We start from the raw sequence: 17,908 nt of genomic DNA, 5'->3' as shown, positions 1-17,908 counted from the left end.
AATAAGGCAACGTCAAATATATTACTACTATTGCACAACACTATGAAAAAAATTAGAACCAGTGCAATTTATTTCAACATCTGCCTGTCAAGCTCATCCAAAATAATATGTTGGAATGGAGAGAGTGGCACCACTGTACAGTTTTCTAAGAAAAGTCGTTCTGCTGACACCAAAACACTGTGCTTCACATAAATCAGTTGTGTCAGCGCGTATCAAAGTCCCCAATATTTCTCCTCCCAAAATACTGGCAATCTCAGCACCATATTCACATGTCCATGGCAAACTAAGCTGTTGACTGCTGAAATTCCCTCATAATTTGAACTTCAATTGTCTTATTGTTGTTATTAAACTTTCTCAGTGTTCCATTTAAACACTCAACACTTTTATCCAAAGCGACTAACAATAAGTGCATTCAGCTATGATGGTACAAACACAGATCAGAAAGAATCATGTAAGTACATTATCTGAATACCAGAAGAATAAACTGGTCCTCAATCACTCATGTGACTGAGGACCATATAAAAGTACAATTAAAAAACCGCTGCTTCAAAAGTGAAAAGGACATTTGTGAAGTTGTACTCTGAGAACATCACGTCAGTCCTCAACGTCATCACCTGAGGGCTTGTCCAAACACAGCCTCGTGAATGGTGTTTTTTGTCTGTCTCCCCAAACAAAAAACATTTGGCTCGTGTTTTGCGAGGTCCGATGATTGACTCTGTTCTCAGTGTGAAAATCTTGCTGAGGTCGACACGACAGTTGCCCTGGAGGAAAAGATGAGTGCATTGGAAAGCAAAGCTGCGACCCCAGTGTGGACGAGTTGAGGCAGAGAAGAAGGGCGCACGACTCCCAAAGTTACGGTAATAGCTAATCTACAGAGACGAGCCATTGCTAACTGCTAGGCTCACTCTTAGATCTGAATAGCGTGTTAACAATTGTGGGATTAGCGAGAAAGTTGCTAAAAGAAGAATAGAGCATTGAGTGCTTGAGCAGAACTAGTTGCATGTTTAAATATCAGGGTTCATACACATTTTGACCAATGGATTTCCATGACATTTCCATGACTTTTCAATAACTTTAAACCAAATTTCCATGACCAAACATTTTGTGAAATCTCGGTGTATACATCAAAAAGTGACAAAATTTAATATTTGAGAATTTCAAAGCATACAGTATACCTTAAATAACACAAATGAACGAGACAATAGTTTGATTGAGGTCTTTGTCTGTTGTAACCCATGGCATGTACTTTTCCATTTGTAGCCAAGCATGGTTAAATCTATACTTCCCTGGCATAGTGCATTATCCCGCCTGCTTCCCCACTGAACTTTTCAATTAGTATGAGAAAGTATGCCTGCTTATATTTTGAGTGTATTTCTTTTAAAAGCATAATAATTATTTAAAGCTCAGTGTAAATGAACGACATGAAAATATGAATATAACAAATTTCCATGATTTTTCCAAAACTTTTGGGATTTAATTGTTTTCAAGCACTTTTCCAGGCCTCGAAATAAACATTTAACAATTCCATGACCGTAGGAACCCTGAAATATGTATGAACTGCTTAAACTTAAGGGTTTGTCATGAATGTGACTTTTTTCCCCGGACACGGACAGATAGGACCGCCTTCTTTGACGTGGAACCTCCTCTCCGGGGCTCCACGGAGAGCTTTTCGTGCAGCTCAGATTTTTCTAACTACACGTCGGCATGGCGGAGAGCCCACGGATAGCCCTTGGCTGTGATTGGTCCGCTAACGCCAGCATTTCAGGACGACATCATTTCCGGACCTCAAACTTCCTGTTCCATTCCCTATATCACAATAAACCCAAACACAACTACGACTCTATGATTAATGTGACAAGTGTGTTAAGCCAGTGGCGTTGTCCGGCTGACGGTGGCTGGTTAGAGCACTTACGGCATGTGTGTACGGTCACATACGGTTATAACGAACTTTCATAACGGGGCTAGCGGGCTAGCCACTATGCTAACTGCAGTGGGAACAGCGCAAAAACCCGCTGACTTTAATCCCACGGCTGTCATGACACTGTTTCTCAAACACCGTCAGGTTAGAAGCAAACACTTGGTAATAGTTAGTATCGGGTGTCCCTGCTGACTGTGTGTGGAAGCTGGGGGGGAAGAAAGCTGCCTCCGTGTAGCTTCAAGCTGTTGCAGCTGTTGAATTAGCAACGCAGTTTGGAAACAAGACCGGGGTACCGCTGCGATAAGAAACGATAACATAAGCATATTGACCCGCTGGGTGTCATCTGATTTCAGCAATAACTGTCGTGTCATCAACAGCCTTTTTCTGTTAGTTGCCATCGTTCACTGTGTGTGAGGAGCCGGGGGGACGTAAATAAACCAGCGTGGACTTCTTCTATATACCTCATGAGGTAGGCTTCTCTAAGCTCGACTTCCGTTGCGCCAACTACTGTTCTGGCGGTGAATTGTTTTCAGAACAAAAAGGCTCGTAGAACTGTAAATCAAAAAGTGTCTGTCCGATCCGTTCGTAACGTGAGTAGATAATGAGTGATATTTCATTTTCATGTGAACAATCGCTTTAAGGCTTGCTGTCCCGCCCACAAGGTATAGTTTGTCTGTTTATCATCACTTTTTTTAATATTGAACGTATAGCGTAAACAAATCGCACCTAACACCTTAACAATACACATGCCAAGTGAAAAGTCAATAAGATGTACAGTTCTCAAGACATGCATTTCACACAAAGCTATAGACCTACAAAATCATCAAAGCTTACCTCTGCAATCTCTTCCTGCTTTCGAAACCAGTCATGGACGATTTCTCTGAGACTCTGCAGCTCCTCTATTGTCTGCTCATCTTCCACTCTCTCAAGCTCACTCTGGAGAACAAAGACAAGCATTGTTCAGAAATGCGATTCTGAAAGTTTCTGAAGTACAGTGCCTTGCATAAGTATTCACCCCTTTGGACTTTTCTACATTTTGTCATGGTATAACCACAGATTAAAATTTATTTCATCGTGAGTTTATGTAATGGACCAACACAAAATAGTGCATCATTTGGAAGTGGGGGGAAATATTACATGGATTTCACAATTATTTACAAATAAAAATCTGAAAAGTGTTGAGTGCATATGTATTCACCCCCTTTACTGTGAAACCCCTAACAAAGATATGGTGCGACCAATTGCATTCACAAGTCACATTTGCAAGTCACATAATTAGTAAATAGGGTCCACCTGTCTGCAATTTAATCTCAGTATAAATACACCTGTTCTGTGACGGACTCAGAGTTTGTTGGAGATCATTACTGAACAAACAGCATCATGAAGACCAAGGAGCTCACCAAACAGGTCAGGGATAAAGTTGTGGAGAAATATGAAGCAGGGTTAGGTTATAAAAAAATATCCAGAGCTTTGAACATCTCTCTGAGCACCATAAAATCCATCATAAGAAAATGGAAAGAATATGGCACAACCGCAAACCTACCAAGAGGAGGCCGTCCACCCAAACTGAAGAGTCGGACAAGGAGAAAATGAATCAGAGAAGCAACCAGGAGGCCCATGGTTACTCTGGAGGAGTTGCAGAGATCCACAGCTGAGGTGGGAGAATCTGTCCACAGGACAACTATTAGTCGTCTACTCCACAAATCTGGCCTTTATGGAAGAGTGGCAAGAAGAAAGCCATTGTTGAAAAGGATCCATAAAAAATCCCGTTTGGAGTTTGCCAGAAGCCATGTGGGAGACACAGCAAACATGTGGAAGAAGGTGCTCTGGTCAGATGAGACCAAAATTGAACTTTTTGGCCTCAATGCAAAACGCTATGTGTGGCGAAAACCCAACACTGCCCATCACCCTGAGCACACCATCCCAACAGTGAAACATGGTGGTGGTAGCATCATGCTGTGGGGATGCTTCTCTTCAGCAGGTACAGGGAAACTGGTCAGAATAGAGGGAAAGATGGATGGAGCCAAATACAGGGAAATCCTTGAAGAAAATCTGATGCAGTCTGCAAAAGACTTGAGACTGGGGCGGAGGTTCATCTTCCAGCAGGACAATGACCCTAAACATACAGCCAGAGCTACAAAGGAATGGTTTGGATTAAAGAATGTTAATGTCTTAAAATGGCCCAGTCAAAGCCCAGACCTCAATCCAATAGAGAATCTATGGCAAGACTTGAAGATTGCGGTTCACAGACGGTCTCCATCCAATCTGACTGAGCTTCATCTTTTTTGCCAAGAAGAATGGACAAACCTTTCCATCTCTAGATGTGCAAAGCTGGTAGAGACATACCCCAAAAGACTTGCAGCTGTAATTGCAGCGAAAGGGGGTTATACCAAGTATTGACACAGGGGGGTGAATACTTATGCACCCAACAGATGTCAACTTTTTTGTTCTCATTATTGTTTGTGTCACAATAAAATTTATTTTGCACCTCCAAAGTACTATGCATGTTTTGTTGATCAAACGGGAAAAAGTTTATTTAAGTCTATTTGAATTCCAGTTAGTAACAGTACATAATGGGAAAAAGTCCAAGGGGGGTGAATACTTATGCAAGGCACTGTATGTCTGAAACCTATCATCTCAAAATACAAAAATTGCGTGAGCTTAGTGTGTCACAGCTAGGGATGGGTATGGATAAAAAAAAAATGACGGTTGACGACATTTAAGAAAGGCTTTTTTGTATTGCCAAATATATGAACTGTTTAAAGTAGATTATAAATATACATGAATACAAAACACTTTAAATTAAAACTATGAATAATATATGAACTGTTAAGAAAAGTTTACACTACACTTACTGACTCTGACTTCGGTGCCCGAGCCAATTGAGGACTAACGCCGGGTTCACACCAGACGCAGAGCACAACGCCAAGCCTTAAAAGCCAGCTGACTCCAATCCACCCCCCTGTTTAACCTTTGTGCTGTTCACACCGGACACTGAAACGCTGCGCCGCGCCAAGTGGGCCTAGCGCCCTGCAGCAATTGTTTCGGCATTGAGTATATTTTTTTCGCTCGCCACGAGTGTATAGTGCCAGCAAACAAACTGAAAAAGGAATTTAAACAATATTGATGACATATTTTATACGATATAAATGATAAATATGCATCCCATACTTTGAATTCCCTTCTCTTGTCCTGGAGTTTTAATTTGACCAATTTGACCAATGACATCATTAAATGTACCCCTCTGCACATCCACTACAGACACACAAGTCATAAAGATAAAAAGAGAGGGGGGGGGCTATGTATTCTCCACATAGGCTTGAGTGGACAATACATAATTTACCCTCGACACCCAATATTTAATGGAGCAAACAGCTGAGAAGTTGACATGACATTAAATTAATAATTGAAGTGGAGCAGTACAGTGAGCTGTATGATCCTCGGCACATGTTGTATAAAGACAACACTAAAAAAGACAAATGTTGGGACGCTGTTGCAGTTAATGTTGGTGCAACAAGTAAGTACAGTGGATATAAAAAGTCTACACACCCATGTTAAATTTCAAGGTTTTTGTGATGTAAACAAATGAGACAAAGATAAATTCTGTCCGAACTTTTTCCGTAATTCAGTTGAAAAACAAACTGAAATCTTTAGGAGGAAAAATAAATAAATAAAAAACTTACAATAACCTGGTTGCATAAGTGTGCAGACCCTTAACCTAATATTTTAGTGAAGCACCTTTTGATTCTATTACAGCACTCAGTCTTTTGGGGTAGGAGTCTATTATCATGGCACATCTTGACTTGGCAATATTTGCCCACACTTATTTGCAAAAGGGCTCCAAATCTGTCAGATTGCGAGGGCATCTCTTGTGCACAGCCCTTTCCAGATCAACCCACAGATGTTCAATTGGAATCAGGTCTGGGGTCTGGCTGGGTCATTCCAAAACATGAATCTTCTTCTGGTGAAGCCATGCTTTAGTTGATTTTGATGTATGCTTTGGGTCTTTGTCATGTTGATAGGGGAAATTCCTCTTCATCTTCAGCTTTCTAACGGAAGCCTGAAGGGTTTGTGCCAAAACTGACTGGTATTTTTTAACTGTTCATAATTCCCTCCATCTTGACTAAGGCCCCTCTTCCAGCTGAAGTAAAACAGCCCCAAAGCATGATGCTGCCACCACCATGCTACACTGTGGGTATGGTTTTCTTTGGGTGATGAGCAGTGTTGTTTTTGCTCAGAACACACCTTTTGGAATTATGGCCAAAAAGTTCAACCTTGGTTTCATCAGACCACAACACATTTTCCCACATGCTTTTGGGAGACTTCATGTATGTTTTTGCTAAATATAGCCGGCCTTGGATGTTTTTCTTTGTAAGAAAAGGCTTCTGTCTTAACACCCTACCCCATAGCCCAAACATGTGAAGAATACGGGAGATTGTTGTCACATGTAGTACACAACCAGTCCTTGCCAGAAATTCCTGCAGCTCCTTTAGAGTTGCTGTCGGCCTCTCGGAAGCCTCCCTGACCAGTTTTCTTGTTGTCTTTTCATCAATTTTGGAGGAATGTCCAGTTCTTGGTCATGTCACTGTTGTGCCATATTGGCCATCTTGACCGTGTTCATTATTTTGTACCCTTCTCCTGACCAATACCTTTCAACAATATCCCTCTGATGCTTAAGGCCAATTTATGCTTCTCCGTTTTGACGGACACGGACAGATAGGACCACCTTCTTTGCCGTGGAACGCCCTCTCCCGGCCTCTCCGGAGAGCTTTTCGTGCAGCTCTGATTTTTCTAACTACACGTCGGCATGGCGGAGAGCCTACGGATAGCACTTGGCTGTGATTGGTCCGCTAACGCCAGCATTTTGGGACGACATCATTTCCGGACCTCAAACTTCCCGTTTCATTCCCTAAATCACAATAAACCTAAATCACAACTACGACTCTATGATTAATGTGACAAGTGTGTTAAGCCAGCGGCTTTGTCCGGCTGACGGTGGCTGGTTAGAGCACTTACGGCATGTGTGTACGGTCACATACGGTTATAACGAACTTTCATAACGGGGCTAGCGGGCTAGCCACCATGCTAACTGCGGTGGGAACAGCGCAAAAACCCGCTGACTTTAATCCCACGGCTGTCATGACACTGTTTCTCAAACACCGTCAGGTTAGAAGCAAACACTTGGTAGTAGTTAGTATCGGGTGTCCGTGCTGACTGAGTGTGGAAGCTGGGGGGGAAGACAGCTGCCTCCGTGTAGCTTCAAGCTGTTGCAGCTGTTGAATTAGCAACGCAGTTTGGAAACAAGACCGGGGTACCGCTGCCCTAAAACACGATAACATAAGCATTACGACCCGCTGGGTGTCACTTTATTTCAGCAAAAACTGTCGCGTCATCAACAGCCTTTTTCTGTTAGTTGCCATCGTTCACTGTGTGTGAGGAGCCGGGGGACGTAAATAAACCAGCGTGGACTTCTTCTATATACTTCATGAGGTAGGCTTCTCTAAGCTCGACTTCCGTTGCGCCAACTACTGTTCTGGCGATGAATTGTTTTCAGAACAAAAAGGCTCGTAGAACTATAAATGAAAAAGTGTCCGTCCGTAACGGACTCGGAGAAGCATATATCGGCCTTAAGGAAGCTCTCTGCGGACCAGAGCTCTTGCTGTAAGTTGCAACTAAGAGAATGTCAGGAAAATCCTATAGAACAGCTGAACTTTATTATTGATTAATCAGTCACTGTAAATGATGGCAGGTGTGTACTGACTAGTATTTAACATGAGTTTGAATGTGATTGGTTAACTTTGAATACAGCCACATCCCCAGTTATAAGAGGGTGTGCACACTTATGCAACCACATTATTTTAGTTCTTTATTTTTATTTTTCCCTCTAAAAGATGTCAGTTAGTTTTTTCAAATGAATTGTTCACGTTATAGGTCACATTGAAGGTGGAAAAAATACAGACAGGATTTATCTTTGTCTCATTTGTTTACATCACAAAAACTTTGCATTTAACCAGGTGTGTAGACTTTTTATATCCACTGTATATGCTTTTATACTACTGGGTCAACGGGAGATATTATTAGCGCTGCTCGGCACTTCAGCATCGCTTCAGCGTCCGGTGTGAACAGCCAAGCGCTGGCGAGCTAGGGATTAGCGTATCTTGCCCAAGGACAATTCGGCAAGCGGAATGGGGAATACTGAGATTGAACGACCTCCCATATCATGCCAGTATTCCATTGTAGTACCTCCTCTTGAGGACTTAGTGGGACGGCTTTGAGCTTCCTGAAGTAGAGACTGGTGTAGGTCTGGGCGTCTCGTGCTCGCTGCAGGGCAAAGTCCCAGCTGCCTCGCCGTCGCTGCTCCCTGATTTCACTAAGGTTGGCCTGGATGGCAAATATCCACCACTGCTGGCAGCTGAAGGGAAGAACAGTGTTCCAGACTTTGATTTAATGGTGGATTGAAAAACAATATTGGATGCTTATAAGGCTTAAAGAGAAAGTTCATCCAAAAATGAAAATTAACTCATTATCTTCTCACCCCTATGTCGATGGGGGGATGGGTGAAGTGTGTGGGTGAGGTGAGTCTTCAAAACACTTCTAGAGACTGGGGATAAACTTTGTTCGAGCAGATTCCAATACACGTTTAAAAATGGTCAAATCTGTCACAAATTCCACGTGTATGATAAGAGTGCCTACCTATACGAAGTTATAGTCATAGCACCACCTACTGGCAACAGGAAGGGCTATACAATCATTCCATTTACGTTCCATTTTCATGGTCTGGACTTGTGTTATACACAGCAACTATTGTGTGTAGCTCGGCCTCTAAATGACCAGTGTTATACGAATTGTTTTGATCAAACTTTGGACTCAAACGCTTCACCCCCCCCCCCCCCAAACACACACACACAGTCCCTCGCCATAGGGGTGAGTAGCTAATGAGTGAATTTTCATTTCAGGGTGACCTATTCCTTTAAGACATGATTATAAGAATGATGCAAAATTCAGCTTTTACTCAGGTTAAATGACTGAATATGTTTTGCTAAACCAAAATAAATTGAGTTGCTTCCACAATAAAAACAAACTTCAGTGTTGATGTTCGAACTTACTGTCCTAAAAGGGGAACTTTCGGTCTCCACTTTCGGTAAAGCATCTCTCGCTCTCTGCGGTCTAGCTCCTTAAGGAACGCCATGATCTGCTGATACTGCACCTGGGACAACAATTGCGTACACGCACACACACACACACACACACACACACACACACACAGAGACTTTGACCACCAAAATCAAATGAGTTCATTCGTGAATCCAAGTGAATGTTTTGTACAAAATAACATTCACATTTTTGCAGAAAAGGGATCATCTGAAGATGTTGTGCAGATACATTCAAAACCCTAACCCTTAAAATCACAGTAAGCCTTTACTACCTAAACCTAAATAGTTTATTCTTGAATATATTTCATCAACGGTTTCTTTACATATTGTGTTTACAAGAATGGGACGCGCATCCATAAAACATGAGGCCTCTGGCCACTGCGGAGGCATTAGAAAAGAAGAGCATCTGATGTTTATACAGACCTGTGACAGGCGTAGGGACATGGGCTCCAGTTGAACTTGGCCTTCAATTCGAGGAGTATATCGGGACCTGAGAGGCTCCTTGGAGGCATTTCTTCTTAGTAACACAGAGGAACGCACAGGCTCAAAGATGTACTGATGCTCACGGCTCTGCATAAACTGGGTCATAACCTCCTGTAAAGTAACAAAACTAATCAGACTAGTCATATGGAGTTATGGGACATATTTTAAAGATACAAGTATGATCGTGGTCTAAAGCAGGTGGAGCAACAGTTTTTATGCTGTGTCCAGATCCCCTTTTGTTAGTTTACCAGTGGGGTAAAGGTTGCCGCACCAGGCATATGGTTCAAATGGTTCTACTCAGTCCCTTAATTAATCATGAATGTGATTTGGGCATGATATGCAATAAACAAATGCGCGCTTGCATCTTGGCAGATTGCTACTATAATTGTGGATTGCAGGGCCATTAAGAGAGAACACTTTACTGCAGACATTGTTACACTTCATGCACAAGCAGCACAAATTTCCCCACTCTCTATGCAAATAATCAAGACTGTCAATTGTGGTCATGAAGACCAAATTATGTTGTTTTTACCCAGTCTGAGTTTGCAGATGCATCAGATGACAAAATGTATGTGTGTGGTGTGTCAGGGTGTGTGTATGTGTATGAGTCTGCATGTCATAGCGAGAGATAGAGAGAATTACTAAAGTAACAGAACAAGGCTGGTTTGAAGTCACTTAGATAGATAACAAATAGTTAATATAAGCAATGTCTATTCCACGCACACAAAAAATAGTCATGAAGTTCCACAAGGTCCTGTGCATGCTCTCTCATTGCCAGTCTTGGAGATCTTATATATAACTGTCAGCAATTGCTAGGTCGCTGTGGGAACTGTTGAATTTTTATGTAACGTGTCCTGAGATAATGTAGGTTGAAATTTGGCCCTATGCAAAAACATTCAATTTTTTACATGCATTAAAATTACAGAGAAATACTCCACCAGTGATTTCAGACCAAGTTTTTGTGGTCAAAAGTGTAATCACTTTCCTAGGTTTAAGATAGTAATGTGCCGACAATGTAGAATTATTATATCCACATCATTTTAATAAACAAAATAGTCATGGGTGTTAGGAAGGGCTCTGAATCAAAGCCGGACCACTGAACCTGTTTGAAACTAGCAGACAGCTGCATGGTGCTCAGCAGCACTTGTTGCAAGGTGTAAGACACAGCCAATTATTTCTAAAACTGGAGAGAATCAGAACTTATAGGATGCTTTTGCATTTAATTTGATTTTGCACCATCAAAGTACAGTACACAACTGCTCATCATTTGACTGACCGGGATCTGATTTGTCGGCAGTTTCCCCAACATTTCACACTCTGTGTCCCAGTAGACACAGAAGTCTTCAATCTCCAGCTGCTTTTGTCGTAAAAGCTTCTGCACCTGCGAATACAAAGGAAATTCCTTTTAACCTTAAATATAAAGACCCATGGAGGTCCTAAATCAATGAAGGGATCAAATAAGGTTCAAATGTTTGAATAAATGTAATAGTCCAAGACAACATTACAAGAACAATTTCTTTGGTGAAAGTAATGCAAATCTGTATTACTATTGCATGCTTTAAGAAGTCCTTGATTTGTAGCCAAAACAGAAAACATGATATGTGCACTAATGTAAATCCAATTAAAAACTTGATTCATTAATTTCACTCTGTAAATTGAAAAATCACTGAGTAAGCCCTTACCGACTCTTTGGAGGGGTTCTGAGCAGAAACATTTTTGATGCAAACGCCGAAAGAGAAAGGTTTTTCTGGGTTGGAGAAGTCATCCTCAAATCTAAGATGCACATCTTGGATCTTCAGCTAGACATATAAGGCAGAACAAATAAACTCAGAGTAACACAAAGACAGCAGCATGTAAATAATATGTATTTTAAAGGTCTTTGATTTTATCATGCTAACAACATTCACCCAGAATTGTTACTCGTGTCGACACTCTACACAACATAATATTTATTTTCTGTTCGGTTTTATACTTGTCCTACTTACTTTAGCTAGATTAAAAAAGGCCCCTTCCTTTTTGCATGAAATAACAAGTTAAGCTGTAACCTTTGATATGAGAGGGGGGGTGGCAGCGTGAACTGTACATTGAATTTCTGACCGGCGCTGATAGGCTATTATGTTATGCTCAGACGTCATGTGTTTGTCCTTTCTGTAGGACTGGCAGGGAGACTCTATAAATGGCCGGGTCTGGTTTCCTCTCACAACTGCCTGTTTATGCTGTCTAAATTCTCGACAGAACATTCCTAAAACCAAAAAAGAAAACTGAAATAATCCCCTATTCATTCTCTATGAACTGTATTTTATCCATCTATTTATTTATTTATTTATGCATGCATAAATACAATAAATGCATGTATGTATGTATATATGTATGTATTTACTGACTTCAATACTTAACCTGGATTGCCTGAATCCAGAAACATTTTTGGATCCGGTATTTATGTTTATCGCGTCTACACGGAAACGCTGATGGTTCAAATCGCTGTAAAGACGTCATGGAGTATGCGCATAAAGTGAAAGAAGACAAAAGTAGAGATCCTACTAGCAATCTTCCCATTGCTGAACGACTTCTCTACCACCTGAAATCACTGTTAGAATAGAGCACTTCGCCATAACCCTCGTCTGTGTTAAATTACCGTTTTGAAACTTCCGTCTATAATAAAAATATTTTCACGTCAGATTTTCTGGTTTTGAACAATGGTTCGATGAAAAAGATTAAACAGCGATATATTAAAGTGTTGCTTAGTAATGTCATCCCTTTCCTAACTAGCTTCTTAACAACATCGATTTGTTTTTTGTTGTTGCTATTATGAAGTGACGCAGCGGGGTTAATAAGGGTTCAGGCTGAGGTTGCGAGGCGTGGTGCGTTCACGGTTAAATACAACAAGCGGAAAAAGCTGAATCGCGGGCTGACCGGCGCTGAGAAATACGCGTCCCGTGTGAACGGCCAGGCACCTGCGCGCCTGAGAATTGCGCAGTGCGGTGCTTCGGCATCCGGTCTGAAACTTACCAAGATCGGTCTTGTACAGCCAGGGGGTGTATTTCCCCTCTGACAGCCAAGCTGGATCAAAACCTGTCATCCGGTGGTGACCGGACAGATGCTTGTCTGGGGGAGGGCGTGCAACACTTGGACCCGGAACAGGAGAGCTACTCTCGCTGCTGTTCGCAGGAGAGTGGCTGTTACCATCATCCACCTGAGAGTGTTTAAAAAACGCGGATATTTTTAGCTGCTTCTCAGGTGATTCATGAGACATGTTCTCAGATGCTCTCTGTCTGCTGGTGGGAGGTGGCTCACCTTTGTGGGCGCACATGTCTGTGTTTGCGCGCATCTGGATGGAACTCCGACATGCGCGATACAGAGAGCAGAGCAGTGTTAATTTCGTTGACGAAAACGATGACGAAAAATATTCGTTAACGATCTTTTTTCCATGACGAAGACGAGACGAAGAAGTAACGAAAACGATTCTTTGAAAATAAAAACTATGACCAATTCTGTTTTAACTTTCGTTGACGAGACGAGACGAAAATCTTGGTGGTTGACTAAGTCACAATAATTTATTTAAACATTATCGTATCAGGCCGTCATGAAGTATAAGGAGCGGGCGAGTGAGTGTGTGCGTCTGTGTGTGTGTGTGTGTGCGCCCCAGATAGCGCACCGGTCCCGAGGCTCCGCCCCCCGCCCCGCTCACTCGCTCAGAGACACAAGATCTGAGCTCGTCCATGTGAAGCAGCTTCTTAACTATGGAAACAGTGAAAATACAGAGTTTCTATGGTCTCAGATGCTCAGACATCAGCGCAGCAGCTTCTTGATCAGAGCAGAAGCTGCAGGTGGTTTGTACCGAGCTTCAGTTTCTGTGTCCGCCTCCAGTCTGACCTGCTCTCACTTTTTGTTTTCACATTTAAAACTAAATATATATTTTTAAGCTATTAGGCTGCAGCTATATGTTTTTATTTATGTCAAAATAGGGTACTTCTTATTCAAATAGCCCTACAAAGTTGTGAGTTTAATTTATTTCAAAGTAGGCCTACACTTGCCTGTGTATTTTCTTCTCTTCATAAGTGTTCTGTGTTTTCCTTTGTTGTAACAGGTACAAATAGCAATAAAATGTCATGTTTTCTTTATTGTCGTTCTATAATTTTGTAAATTCAACAAACGACTACAGACAAATTTTATTTGGGGAAAGAGGGGGAAAAATTACTCTTTTGAAAGTAAAGGTTGCCGACCCCTGCTATAGACCTATGTTGGTAAGGATATCTAATGGACAACCTAAGTACTGCAAGCTAGACTATTTTGCAGTTTTAGACACAACACAGGGTCCCTGGGCCTGAGAAGAGAAGAAAAGGAGTTTAATGTGGCTACTAAATGTGACTAAAACTAGACTAAAATGTAATTAGTTTTCGTCTACTAAAACTAGACTAAAATGTAATTCGTTTTCGTCGACTAAAACTAGACTAAAACTAAGAAGGATAAAAATGACTAAATGTGACTACACCTAATATGCATTTTCGTCAAAAGACTAAGACTAAGACTAAATCAAAAATAGCTGCCAAAATTAACACTGGAGCAGAGGAGAAATCTAAACGCGTGACCATGTAGAGAAAGAAATGACATGCCTCTGGCTACCTGGCTCTATATTAAAAAAAATAAAAAAATAATAATAATTAACTTGATCTTCCAGGGGGGGCGGGAGGTGCCGTTGGCGGGGTGGGGCGTCCCCCTAATAGAATGGTAGGGGAAACACTGTTAAAGTAAAAAATAGTAAGAGACCTGTACATTTTTACAGGATGGCCACTAGGGATGGGCGTTCGATTAAATTGTCTTCGTCGATCGTCGGGAGAGTTAATGACAAATTTTCGATTAATCATTAATATTTTCAAGTTCAAAAATTCACTATTTATAAGCTACATTAAAATGGAGTGAAAAAAAAAGCGTGTTTCCTCATTGAGATCAAGATGAACAAAATATGCGCTGCCGTAATCTTAAGCAGCGGAGCCGACAGCTAGAAGCCGGTGCTACTAAACACAACTGACCCTCGTTTTTTTTTTTCTCCAAAATAAAATAATATAAAAAAACATAATGTTAAACAACAACTGCAGATATATAATACTTAGGTCAGACAGGTTTTGCCAAATGTAACTCAAAACTATAAAACAAGGTACCGAGTCGAGAAAGCTTCATAAAAATAACCAGTAACTCACATACAACTTCAGCACCAGCCTACTGATTATTGTTGAGAAAGATGAGCATGTTAACATGCTCTGGGGTCAGACGCTAACGCAGCCTGGTGACCGTCAGTCCAGCCGCCGAAAAACCCGCTCTGAGGGGACTGACGTCGCCGTGATACACAGGTAGCTCTGTGCTAACTTGGCTAGCCTGGCCGCGGCTCCTGTGTTTGCGCTCCCCTCGTCCGTGTCAGACAACGCAGGCTCCTTGTCTCCCCCAGTCTCTGGCATAGCTTCGCAGTGTTGGCAGTGTTTAACTCAAAATGGTCCCACGCAACACTTCGCCGTGACCTCTTCATGTTTACTTTGGAAATGGAACTACACGGTAACTCGCAGCCAGTCGCAGGTAACTGAGTAGGACTGTGGCGTTTTTTTCAAACACAGCCCCCCGTGGTCAAATGTGTAATTAGCGAATTTCTCAATGAAATAATCGATTAATTATGCCCATCCCTAATGGCCACCAACTCTCCCCTACACACCACCAACACAATTAACATACATGTAAATTGTACGCATACCAAAAGGGTTCCTGCATCCTATATCCAGTTATCTTCCCTCTATCATAAACTAAAATTTAGTTTTATAGCTGTACATATGGTACCAGTAAATACACCTTTAAATTGTAGGCACTGGACTATGCTTATTAGGGCAAAGTTTCTTCATGATTCCTCATATCTTCCATGACCACTAAGGACTTTTTGTTGTCACTTCGTAAAGATAGAATACTGCTCTGTATAGATAGATTTTTTGACTGAAAGACCAATTTTGTTATATTAAATGGCTCTCATTCATGCTTCATTACCCGCTGCGCAGTGAAATGACTCCACAACACATCAACCGATTTTGGTGTGATTGTTACTTCGTACTGCTGGGAGTGTTTCACAAGATGATTAACTATTGGAGCTGATGAGAGATATTGGTTCCTATTTTTGTTAGCAGCATTAAATAAAAATATTGAATGATTTTCCACGAAACTTGTTGGAAGGATGCAGTTTGGGTCAGGGGAGAACTAGGGCTGGGCAATCAAACGATAGCGATAATGATCGCGATATATCTTTTCTTCGATAGAAACGTATGTCGATATAACATTAATAGAACTCGTCCCATCCATGTTTTGACGGACAACATGAATAACCAATGAGAATAGCACTGAACCATTCATGTGGCTGGTATAGAGTTACACCCACATCAAGTTTGGTTAAAGCACACAGCATAGAGAGTATGAGAAGCAGCAGCACAGGCACTGCATCGATACCATGATGGAACATAATAGATTAATGTTTCCGCTAACTATTGTAGAATATAGGAATAGAAGGTGAATATCCCTTGATTATAAGTTTGTATGAGGAGGGACAGCGCATAGTGTCTTATGTTAAAGATAGCTTACCTCAATGTTTTCCACAATCCTGGTGACCACTGAGGCAGAGACAGAATACCAGTAAGACTCTCCCCTCCGTTCACACTCACTCTGGAGAGGACAAAAACACAATGGCACACATGTACATACGGAAGAATTCAGGAAAATTACCTCAATTAATTGAATAAGTGACAAACAACTTTAATGTTCTACATGTCTACAAGTGCCCCTGTGAGCCTGAACTATTTCTTAAAGCCTCGATAACTTTAGGCTACTGTCGTAACCCTGGTTCTCTGAGTAGCATGAGTGAGATTTCTCACTATGGGATACGCACCCTCGCATATTCACAGAAGCATTTGTACCAATTCAGTAGCCCTGAGTTGCTGGCAGTCGCGCCGTCAGCATCAGGGTTCCGCCCCTTAGATACGCCTGATGCGGCGTCACTCAAAACAAGCAGACCTCTTCTCGCTTCATTTCAGCATCAAGAAGGGCTGTCTGGAGAGACATATCACTTATGCTACTCAGAGCACCAGGGTTACAAAAATAACCAAAGTTCTCTTTCTTATCATTCATTTCGATGGGATATGGAGACTCCTGTATTGCCAGACAAGCTTATCTCGAGGACTGACCTCCAGCTCCACTTCATGTAGAAAGAAGTGGATGAGGCAGATCCACAGAGGAGCCCATGATCAGGACAGCATGGGTCAGGCCAGGGGATTTGACATCCAACCTGTAGAACCTCGCAAACGTGAGGGGCAAGACCAGCTAGCTGCAGCGCAGATGTCTAGGATAAAGACTCCCTTAAACAGGGCCAAAGACCCAAGGTAGAATGTGCCCGTAAACCAGTCGGAACCTGTGGTTGGAGAAGGCGAACGCAATACAGTGATAAAGCCTTGTTCTGTGATAGATTTGCCCCAGCGGGGCTGAGTCTCAGGACACAAATAACGGATCCCCTTCCTAAGCTCCTTGTTCTCTTCACATACCTGTGTAAAGCACGGACAGGCCACAACATGTATTACCGCGGCTGTTCTGCAGAAGTCGGTGGTTGAAAATCTGGCCGTTCCACCAGGGCACAGGTCGAGCTGCTCCGGATGAGGGTGAAGTATCTCCTGTCTGCTGGGAGAGCAGGTCCCTGCGCAGCGGGAGAGGCCATGGGGTACCCATGGAGGAGCTGTTTTACTTCTGCCAGCCAATGAATGGACGGCCAGTGAGGAGTGATTCAAATCAGTGACAGACAGTTCCCCATCCCAAACAATGTTGGCGGAATCTAGGCAAGAGGGGGAAATGCATAAAGCAGAACGTGCGGGCACCTGTGTGCTAACGCATCCACCTACAGCGTGACACTCTGGTCATGCAGGGAGAAGAACAGTGGTCAACGCAAAATAGTCCACAGTCAGGCGGCTGTAACGTGGGTAGGGTGGAGACCAGATCAATTTCGGCCTTCCCTTTCATGGAGGCATAAGTATTATGGATATTTAAGATTCAAAATAAGGGGACTTCCGGTATGGTGTGGTAGAGAGGAGCAGCGTGGCATCGTCTCTCCCCCGCTCAGAGTTAAATAACTTATCTTTCACCAGCTAAACCAGCATAAAAAAATATCAAACTATCCTCTTAACCCAACTTGGCAATACCGAAGTCTGCAAGACAACAAAAAGTTGACCAGCTCCGGGATATGGCAGAAGATCCTGTTGACCCGAGTGAGGCTAACGCTAACACCGAGCATGCTGCTACCGCTAAAAGCTCGTTACCGGAGCTTTCTTATGATGCGCTGCTT

General features: G+C 42.2%; 1 protein-coding gene across 2 annotated transcripts in view; it reads right to left on the bottom strand.

The window, feature by feature from the left end:
• Positions 1-17,908, bottom strand: part of vps13d (vacuolar protein sorting 13 homolog D) — a 154,792-nt gene that overhangs the window by 115,588 nt on the left and 21,296 nt on the right. For both annotated transcript variants that reach the window (XM_053424767.1, XM_053424768.1), the window contains exons 5-11: positions 16,165-16,245; positions 11,238-11,354; positions 10,832-10,936; positions 9,496-9,666; positions 9,025-9,125; positions 8,162-8,330; positions 2,753-2,854 (exon numbers count right to left, since the gene is read on the bottom strand). In XM_053424767.1, the coding sequence (XP_053280742.1) occupies positions 2,753-2,854; positions 8,162-8,330; positions 9,025-9,125; positions 9,496-9,666; positions 10,832-10,936; positions 11,238-11,354; positions 16,165-16,245 (846 nt within the window). The remainder of the gene's footprint in view (positions 1-2,752; positions 2,855-8,161; positions 8,331-9,024; positions 9,126-9,495; positions 9,667-10,831; positions 10,937-11,237; positions 11,355-16,164; positions 16,246-17,908) is intronic.

Source organism: Pleuronectes platessa, chromosome 6 (assembly GCF_947347685.1).
Source record: "Pleuronectes platessa chromosome 6, fPlePla1.1, whole genome shotgun sequence".
NCBI lineage: Eukaryota > Metazoa > Chordata > Actinopteri > Pleuronectiformes > Pleuronectidae > Pleuronectes > Pleuronectes platessa.
The sequence above is the reverse complement of the archived record's forward strand: the minus strand, read 5'-3'. Positions and strand labels throughout refer to the sequence as shown.